The following is a 10,335-nucleotide window of genomic DNA, read 5'->3' as shown; positions in this document are numbered from 1 at the left end:
GATTGTTGTGCAAATAAATCAACTTAAGAGTTTAGAGAAAGGGCTGTTATCAAGAAAGAATTTGAGATGTTTGTGATTTTTTATCACTTTATTAAGAGTGCTAAGAAGTGAGATTGGTCTATAATTAGAAATATTTTGACGATCTTTCTTTTGATACACAGCTCATATTTGGGCTAATCTCCTTTGTGAAGGAACTTTTCCAGACTGTACAGAATGATTTAAACGACGACAGAGTGGTTCAGCAATTTCTTTTGAGAGTTCTTTTATGATTTTATCATTTATAAAGTCTGGACCTACCGCTTTCCCTTCCGTTTATGATTTTAGCATTGATGCGACTTCTTAAGATGCTTAATGAATATATCTAAGTGATTGTGAACAGTTCGCGTTGTTTCTGGAAGTTGTTTGTTGTTATCAGCAAGTTCAGTTTGTGATTGAAAATATTAAAGGCATTGGAATTGTCTGTGTTTGATGTGTATGTTTCGTAATTATCAGTGATAGTTGGTATGTTGCTATTTTGTGTATTTGATTTGATAAATTGTTTCAATATTTTCAACAAATTGGATGACGTCAGGTTGAACCTTTCAGCAAGTTTGCTGGCGTGATTGGTGCGTGTATTTCAAATACGGTGTGTTGTTTTATTTCCTAACTGCTAATAAATAGCCAAGTGATGTACATTGTTTGACTTTTTAGCTTAATCGTATGCTTCTTTATTCTTTCCTATGTATTTTCTTGTTTCATTGTGCATCCATGGTGGATATGTTTGTCGGACTGTAACTGTTTTGTTACGAATTGTTGTGATATAATATTAAGTGCATATTGATTGATATCGCTATGTTTAAAGGTGTTTCCAGTTGCAAGTTTATACTTTTTGCTAAGATACGATAAACACCTATGTATATAGGTATAAGATCTGTCCTTAATACAGACTTAAATTTTTTTCAAAATATTTAAACAATATTGAGTGTTTCTTGAGGAAATTATCAACAAATGTGATTATTAAAAATTAACACGGCCTGAGTTGCGGTTGTACACCGCTCGTAAATTAATGTTTTCGAGAAGAATCGTAAACCTTATTCTTTCTTAATTATTATTATTATTATTATTATTATTATTATTATTATTATTATTATTATTATTATTATTATTATTGAAAACAAAAAGGAACTACAACAATTATATTTTATATCCTTTATTTTAATAAATTACAATTCAACACAATACAATAGACAATAGTTCAGTAGAAATAAGTTTATTTAATAGATTTGTCAAATATATATATCAGAACAAGATACGAAATGCATTACACCACGTATGACACCAAAAGCAACGCTTATTATCACATAATTTCACTTTGATTCGTGCGTTATATAAGAGATGTGAGAGAAAATATATAAATAAGATAAATAAGATGCCATAATGTTTAATGAAATCATCCCGTCAGAACTGTGTCAGCATCACGTGATCAAGTATTCTTCGTTGTCATATTGTTGCCAATGTTTCATCTAAACAGGTACCAGATCTGAGTTTTAATTTATCTTAAACTTGACAAATTTGAACAGCTTTCGTAAACCATGTGTCTAAATAATTCAAATTGGCTTCCCATTTTGATCCTTCCCATCAAAGAAAAATGTTACAAAGAAAGCTGAAAAGAAGGAAAATGAGGAAATATTTTTGCAAAATAAAATTTTGAAGACTGGAAAACAAAAATTGTGATTTTTTTTATTTATGTCAAGTTCGAAGAAAATAGATAGTAATAAAGAATTATTAGCCTTATTAGAAGTACAGTGCAGCATTTTTATTTTTAAATACTGATTCTTTCTGTTATTTCAATGATTTTTACTTGTAACAGTTTGCTCATTTGTTAGTGCAATTTCTATAATATCGTTTTCTAACAGAATTGAGCTGGCAGAACAGTGAGAAAATTTACCTAAATTTCCTTAAATGATAAAGATGTAGTTTAAAAAAACTAAATCCGTACCTATAGCTCCAAGGGAACCACCAAACACAAAGAGTCCATGCCATCCCAGTACTGATTGCAAATTCAGCCCAATAAAGCCAGCACATAAACTTGAAACTGACTGGAAGTAAAATATTCGTTTGTTTGTTTGTTTGTTTGTTTGTTTGTTTGTTTGTTTGGGTTTTACTTCACACCAGCACAGTATATCCATATGTACTTATCGAGTATTTCCATTTGATCGATTCTGGGGTGATTTAAGAACAAGGGCTGTCAAAACCCATGATAGAGTTGTGGGCATCGTCGGACAGTGACAATGGTGTCAAATAAGGGAGTGAAGTTTCAATCCATTCCATTCAGTAGTTTCGGAGGTACCAACTAGCACGCAAAACCTTAACCAAAGTGTGACGCCGACGCCGAAGCCTGGTTAAGTCCGAAAGCTCTCCCTATTCTTCGAATAGTCGAGCTTAACACAGACCATTGCAATTTTCAATACTAGTTTATTTGCTTATATAATTTTATAATTATGAATATTTAATGAATAAATAAGGAATAAATATAAGTTGTATGCTTGTTTTCCAATCCATATATATATTGTGATGTAAAATGATACTTGCTTGTAAATTTGATAAATAAAATATGTTTAAACTAATGACAAATATGTATCCAGGAAAATTCAAGTCGAGAACACAGACGATATAAAGTATTGGAAGGAAACAATTGCACAAGTTGCTGACTCTTTAACTATCACAAAAGTGAAAAGCTTAGAAGTCGATCAAAATAAATGCAAAAATTGTTCTGTGATTGCTGGTTGTAAATACAATCGTTTTCATATTTTATTTTTGTCATATTTTGTGTTTAACTACCAGTCTACCAAGGACCTGAACAAGCAAACAGCTTGAAAATTTAGATAACATTAAGGATGCAAGTCTCTACTTACAAGAGCGCTGAAGAATAAACCCATTGTAATCACCATATTATCAACACCAAACAGTTTTCCGAGAGTTGTTGGACATATAGAAAATATGCCTGAAAAGAGAGGATACGAAACAGTGCTGAATGTTAACCCCTTTATTATTTTTTTCTATGTAAAAGCTGATCTATCGTTTGTTAAATTGTTTGTTCTTGAAATAACGACAAAGAGATTACTTATATGGAGTTCTATATAGCTTTTTGGTGCAGCTTTACATATACAAATAAGCTGAATAGAATAATAAAAAAACATGAAATATGTTAGCGTTATTTCTTTATGTTGAAAACGAGCTATTTAAATGACAAGCTTGTTTTAATTAATGCCTTTCACTATACTTACTTCTTCAAATACATTGTCAATTCAGCATAACTTGACAATGAAAAATGGAGCATAATGTTACTTTAATGGATATCTGAGGCATTTATCGCAAATTGTATCAGAAGAGCAAATTAAGATACATGTAAACAAGTCTTTCACTTTTGCCTTACATTCTTTCATTAACGTCGTAATTAGATGCTAATTTACAGTTATATGAATATGATGTCTATTTTCATTTATTAGAAAATCGTTGTTTTTATCGAAAACGTATTACCACAGAAACTAGCGTATAATCCACAAATCCACAGCATAAATGGATATTTTCCCATGGTCTCTGTAAACATGATAGTACATGATAGACATGTAAATAAAGTGCACACAAATTTAACGGCAATCTGAAATAAAACAAAAACGAGACAAAAGCAATTCTTTACACAGCATACTCGTAGCAGATAAAAAAAATCTTTTGTCCTAAGCTTACTTAGATAATTTCAAAACTTGACTTGTCTTTTGAACCGTCTATTATAAACTTTGAAGATATCATGATTAAATGTTAAGTTGTGGTTAACCAGGTCCGACTGCTTTACTGATGGCAAAGCCTGTTCATTTCGGTCTCTGTTTTATCTGTGCTCCGGATCCGCATTAAGATGCCAGCCTACATAGCTCAACCGGTTAAAGAGCGTCAGACTTGTCATTCGAGGTCCCGGGTATGATTGCTTAAACACTTGGCACGAAAAAAAACTAGAAAAAGCTTCTGAAATTGGGGTATCTATCGGTATCTATCTGTACTATCAAAAATCTTAAATGACTTGTACTTTTGTGGAGGGCTCGCCCACACGGGCAACCTGTGGAGAGTATAACATACACATCGGCACAAAGTAGCGGGAAAAGAGTGTTAAAAACCTTAAACACGTATGTATCTACATGCTTTAACAAACAAAGAACCTTCTACAATCATGTGTAGTGACCAAATTAAGCAAACTTACTTGAAATCCGAATTTGTCATATATTGTTCCCCACAATGGACGACAAATTGAGTTAAATACAGACGATATTGACCCTACTGTCGCCAAAAAATGATCATCGTTGATAAACGTTTGTCCGTAAGCCTGTAATAAGAAAATACGCCTTGCATAGGGTGACAGTTCATTTCGTTTCTCTAATACTATGTTAATAAGATTTTCTTCCTTTCCAACATGGCATAAATATAACTTTAGCAAACTTTAATATAAATTATTATATGTAGTTTTTTCCTGGCTATCAAATGTTTTTGAGTCAAGTATCAACTGGAAACAATGTTTTTGAGCAAAGTATCAAATGAAAGCATTACTCTTGAATCAAGTTAGAAAAAAAAATGTTCTTGGGTTAAGTATCAATGAAATGTCAAGTATCAGCACTGTAAAACATAAAAGCAAATAAAGTATTGTTTGTCAAAGTGTTACCGATGTCAAAAGAAAAACGTCTACAAATTTGATAAAATGACATTTATCGAAAATAAATACATAAAATATTAACTTTTTTTCATGTTGAAGCATCAGCCATGAAACGCATGCAACTTAATATGTGAATTCTTTTTCTGGTTGGCTTCCTGGCACTTACCAGTACTGGTGTCTGAAAGGATTTCGGTATGGTTTTGAACCAACTATAATTGGATTGAGAAGTAGACATCTTTAGTTTCAGACCATCACAACCCTTTGTAGAAAATATTTTTACATTAAATGCCACGTTCTACGGTAATAGAAGCTATGTTGTTATATACATGTACCTTATACAAACTAATCGCAAATACCATACCTCCCTGAATAAGAAATGTGAACGCCAAAACTATATTTGAATTTTTACTCTTTATCATTTGCAACAGTACGTCTTTCACAGATAGTCGTAATCTGAAATGCGGAATAGAAGGCAGTTTGAATGGTCGAACTAATGTAATGCACGCACCCTGCTTGTATTTACAAATGATTAATTACTGCAAAATATAGCACACAAAATGTAAAGAAAACTTGACCTGCATATTGATAATATTTTTACGATGTCAGAAATGCGTCATGATGGTAAAATGGATGGTAATAGATTGTTCGTATCTAGTATATAGATAACATAATTACATAATAGAAATGCTGGAATCATTTCATCGATTCCCAATGAGAAAAGAAGATTCAACATTCGGACAATTTAAGATTCAAGTAAATACTATGTTTTGTATGGATGTACAATTTATCTATTAGAAATATATATCACTTGTTTAGATATAGATGTATTTTTGCATTGTGTTGAATATGTGCCACTGGCCTTAAACAGTAAATGGTTTTAATAATGTTAATAATACCCATGTATTTGTCCATCAGAACTTCTGCTATCGTTGAGTAGTCGTTTTGCTTCTACCTCGTCTTCGGGTGGTTTTGAAAGCGCCGCAATGCCTATAATTTGGCAAACCGCATAGATACCGGCTAAGATTAAAAACAAAGTCGGTAAACGATCCAGTAATCCTTTATCCGTAAAATACCTACAATAAAAAATGTTAATACCAATTGATTTCTTAATCCAGCTACCATTTTTGAAACTGTCAATTATCAATTATGGGGATATCGAGATGAAAATTTAAAAAGTTATAGAGCCTGGTCAGACTGCACGAATGATCCTGAAGTTGAAGATTGAGTCAACAATTACCTTTCATATAAAATTTACCATTAATTAGAACGGCCTTTTGTTCTCCTTCACACATTCATTTACAATAATAAATCCTATTATTATTCTTTCCTTCACTAAATATGATGAACAAGGTCAACAAGGAAAGAAAAGTGGCGTTCAGTGAACGCAACCCCCACACGACTCAGCAACAAGAACCAATGGCAAGGAGCCCAGGAGGACGCAATACAAAAACAGGAGAGGGTACATGGCAGAACACGGACAGGCTAATCACTTAATTTGATATTTCACAACTTCATTATAAAAACAAGTCAGATACACAAACAATTTGTAACTTTAATGCACATCATGTGTTCTCTAAAGTTACATTTTCATTTAGTACAACTTTTCATGTAAATTTCCATAACATGTTTTTCTCAAGTACGATACAAGTTTTTAAACTTTGATCTTCCGTAAATAAACAAAACAGAATCTGAGATAAGTGTTGTCTCTTTCAATATTTCATGAAAATCAAATTACTGCCACGTACAGCTGTAGCATTGTTAACATTTTTGGACAGTGCCAGTAGCAGCAAAATTGTGCAATAGTAATTCAATATCAGTACCGTATTTGCAAAATGAGTGCACTACGTACTGCAGTACCAATATCAGTAATGAATGTCTGGCAACATCTTCGGATACCCACGGTTGATTAATATGTAACATAACTAATAAATGTTAATGGTTCGGCCATGGATATCCGACGATTGGTCTGCCAGGAGGACAAGAGTTAATATACATAGTTACCTGTTATACAATACATTGGTTTATACTTTATAGGTGAGGCACATTATCATAAAGTTATAAAATATTCAAATTTTCATACATATTTTGTTATGCATTGTTTATGTAATGTTTAGTGAGTGCTATTTCTTTTCTATTGTGTACAAATTATAATACAATCATTTTTATTATACTAAAATGCTGAAATTTGTAGCAAAATGATCTGGAAAAAAAATAAATGAAAGCCTACTTTTGTCCGTCTGAAGATTCGAAATCTGGTGATAGATTGTCTGGATTTAGATATGCTGTGATAACTTGATTGAACACCATGGCTCCTCCCCCAACTCCACATACAATTAGTCCAACAGCCAAAGCCGGTCTCTTTGGTAACCACTAGAATCATATAGTTCTTTCAAAAAGGATTAACACACGTTTGGATATGCTATCCAGTTTGTACAGTGCACCCTCTAAAGAGTGACCCTCAGTACAGCAATATCCTTTTTACAACAATTGTATTAATCCCTTCTCATACTAATACGTCACGATAAATTTAACCTATTTGCTATGCAGTAACCAAAGTCTTTTTGATGATGTGCAGAATTTTGTAGTGTACATGCACTACACACAGCCGTTAGCTGAATTAATTTATTCATTTTGAAAACAAATTAATGTACAAAAAGAGCATGCCTCTCTACCAGCTGTCATAATATGTGTCTGAATTTTGTTCTGGAAAAAACTTTCCATGGACATGGTTTCCCTAGATGATCTTGACTTGTCATGTATTTTAATTGTTTTGGTACAAATTAACGTGAACAATCACTAAGAAACCATATTGGAAATAACTTAGTTATTGCGTATGAATATACATAAATGTATACATGTATAAACAAAACTGTACATAATGTTTGACATAATCCTAATATAAAACACATTTAACTGGATAAGAAGTACCTTTGAGGCGTTTTGAACCGGCGGACCATACGCTGTTGACAGGCCAAATTGTGTCAGCGCCCCATATGACAACGACACTAGCACCAAAGACTTCTGCACGGTGAAATATGTCAGGGCCCAGCCAGAACTGTAATTTCAAAATATCTTATAAAGCATATTTTAAAACGGAAACTTTATAAAACACATTTGGCAGTTTTGGACAAGTGATTATTCAGCATTGCACCAGGCTGAAACTGTGTAAACTTTTATGTGTGGCAGGCAAAGGCATAATTATGTTACATTTACATTTCATTGCAAGGCTAAAACATAATAATTTTCAAGCATATGTTCTATTGCCATTGCTTATACAAAGGTAACTAACACTGAAATAAAGTTGTTTTTAATACTGTCAAGGCATTTTTGTCAGACTCTTTACAGTAATTTGATCTGCTACGTCTATGTGTAGGAGTTTGATATATATGTCAAGTTAAGGCCTATAAACTGAAGCACAAACGGGAAATGACCGTAAAAATGAAAATAGTTAGTAAGTATATTCATTGAATTTGCAAACTAGTAATAACTTGGCATCGAAAGAATGATAGTTTACTTCATATACTTACCAAAATATACAACATCCTATAGCGGTTGCCGCCCTGACACCTAACCGCCGGTCTAAGACACCGCCAAACACCATTCCAAATGGTGAGACAAGATTAGCTGCGTTCATTATCCATAGATTGTCCACATTCCGGAGCGTGTGTTCATCTGTACGGTTACGTAGATATGATATGACGTAAGGAGTGAGATTTCCTATATATAAATATGATGCTTTGTAAAGCATTTAAAATAGTACATTTGTATACTAACATTACATGTATTTACATGTAAAAGTGTTCTTATATCAATGTTCAGTGTTTACATATAAGAAGACGACTGATATAACAAATACAGTAAATATAATGCCTTCTTGAATACAAGCTAAGATTGTTTTGTTTATCTTTTGAATCTTGAAAGAATATGATCTAAAGAACTTATACGAACATCAGGGGAAAACTGTAAATAATTTTGGTATAACTTTTGGTCCAACACTTTTGTGTGTACTTTCAATAATGCTTAAGTCTTAGATCTTATCATTTCCAAAACCAAACTACCACAGCGTGCAATATATTTGACAATGTTGTATATATGTATGTATGAGTCTATGTATGTAAATGTTCTATTCTGTTCTGTTATAGCAAAGTTGCCAAATATCTAGATATTCGGCTGTTTTTTTTGTTTGTTTTTTTTTTGTCAAAGTTTGAACTTAATACTGATTATAAGTCAAATTTATGTGGTGTTTAATACCTCAAGATTTCACAAGATCACATATAATATTTAATAAATTTAACATACCAAACACATAAAAGCTTCCCAGACATAAATGCACTAAAACTCCCCCGAGTATCACAAATGCTGCTCGGATCATAACAACGTCAGCAAACCGTCCGCAATTACATTTAAATAACTGTAAATCCAGAAATAGTCTGTTAATTATATATGTTACAGCACAAGCACATCTACAATCAATGACAACATCGTAATCATTATTGTAGTTTCATATCTTGAATTTTTATCGCAATAAAATAAACAAGGCTTAATGTACATATGACAAAAGTCCGCGTTGATCAACAAATAATCAGATAATGTTTACATGATAATGGAAATTTGTGTACAAAAATGATATTAATTAGCATTTAATTGACATGTATATTGACCGTAATCAAAATATGATTAATATATATGTATATAACTGTTCAAAATTATGTTTTTTCATCCATGGATATTTTTTTTTCATTCTAAAATGCCTATTTGACCGTGTACATGGTGTAGGACATAACAGACTGATCTACCACATGTACAAGAAGTACAAAAAGGTTCACCCACATCTGTGCTTGCGGAGAGGGAGATCAAACTGTTGACCATGTCCTCCAAAAGATGTACGCGACACCATCAGGAGCGAACTGCGATGTGGCCTCAAGACACTACTCTCCAACAGAAGTTGTATGGGGACCTAGAAGACCGGAGCAAAACAACAACCTTCATCGCAGATACTGGCGTAATTGTGCAGAGCGAACGACAGAAGAAGAAATGCCTATTTAATAGAACAACTCAAGAAAATTCTGAAACGTGTAGTGCATGTCGCCATTCTTTTATTCAATGGTCGTCACTAATTTAAGCTGTAGTCAGCCGGGTTTCGCCAGTATAGGACCGGGTTATCCTTCGTCCGTTGATCATGCAGAATTGGTTCTATCGTGCATGGAATCAATGCAGACCCTGCGAGATTCTCTTGAAGCACTGATAACAAGGCTTTTTCCTCCTTGTTCTACTAAGCTGGAACCTAAAATCATATTTTGTGCCAGCACTAAGCTTGTCTTATTTTAACAAAACTACCATTAGATCTCTAGATCTATAATTTTTCATTGAAAAGAACACAAATTAGATATTTTTAAAGTGAAATCTAGGTGAAATCATTCGCGGTCATCTGATGATCAATCAAAAAATCATCAACATTTCTTATTCTGCGTTTTATAAAAACTTAAATGGTTTTAATTCGTCGAGCGTAAACTTAGATTTCAATATTTCAAGATTTTATTAAAAACCAAGGCATATAATGTGCATAAGGTTATGATAGATCTATATCAACAATATAATGAACAGTTATTCAAAAGTGATTAACAAAACATATATACATAAAATTATATAATTTAAGG

At 32.6% G+C, this 10,335-nt stretch overlaps 1 protein-coding gene across 1 annotated transcript; it reads right to left on the bottom strand.

Annotated features, from left to right (window-relative positions):
- Window positions 1–1,203: 1,203 nt before the first annotated feature.
- LOC132748237 (oxalate:formate antiporter-like) lies at window positions 1,204–10,244 on the bottom strand. Its single transcript, XM_060737803.1, has 12 exons — window positions 9,509–10,244; window positions 8,978–9,089; window positions 8,206–8,395; window positions 7,607–7,733; window positions 6,906–7,048; window positions 5,575–5,751; window positions 5,011–5,131; window positions 4,232–4,354; window positions 3,520–3,640; window positions 2,895–2,983; window positions 1,979–2,078; window positions 1,204–1,642 (listed from the first exon to the last, which is right to left on the bottom strand). Exons 1-12 carry the CDS (start codon window positions 9,545–9,547, stop codon window positions 1,587–1,589), a joined length of 1,398 nt encoding a protein of 465 aa, XP_060593786.1. The 5' UTR covers window positions 9,548–10,244; the 3' UTR covers window positions 1,204–1,586.
- Between the last annotated feature and the right edge of the window lie 91 nt (window positions 10,245–10,335).

The sequence above is a fragment of the Ruditapes philippinarum genome, unplaced genomic scaffold (assembly GCF_026571515.1).
Source record: "Ruditapes philippinarum isolate M1 unplaced genomic scaffold, ASM2657151v2 ctg353_1_1_1_1, whole genome shotgun sequence".
In the NCBI taxonomy this organism is placed as follows: Eukaryota; Metazoa; Mollusca; class Bivalvia; order Venerida; family Veneridae; genus Ruditapes; species Ruditapes philippinarum.
The sequence above is the reverse complement of the archived record's forward strand: the minus strand, read 5'-3'. Positions and strand labels throughout refer to the sequence as shown.

What these genes read in the sequence shown, in the direction of transcription:
- LOC132748237 (XM_060737803.1), bottom strand. Translation starts at nt 9,547, where the DNA reads ATGGTCAACAGTTTGATCTCCCTCTCCGCAAGCACAGAT. An exon ending in CGGTTCAAAACGCCTCAAAG is followed by an intron (nt 7,049 to 7,606) that starts GTACTTCTTATC and finishes ATATGATTCTAG; the next exon opens with TGGTTACCAAAGAGACCGGC. An exon ending in GAATCTTCAGACGGACAAAA is followed by an intron (nt 5,752 to 6,905) that starts GTAGGCTTTCAT and finishes TTTTTATTGTAG; the next exon opens with GTATTTTACGGATAAAGGAT.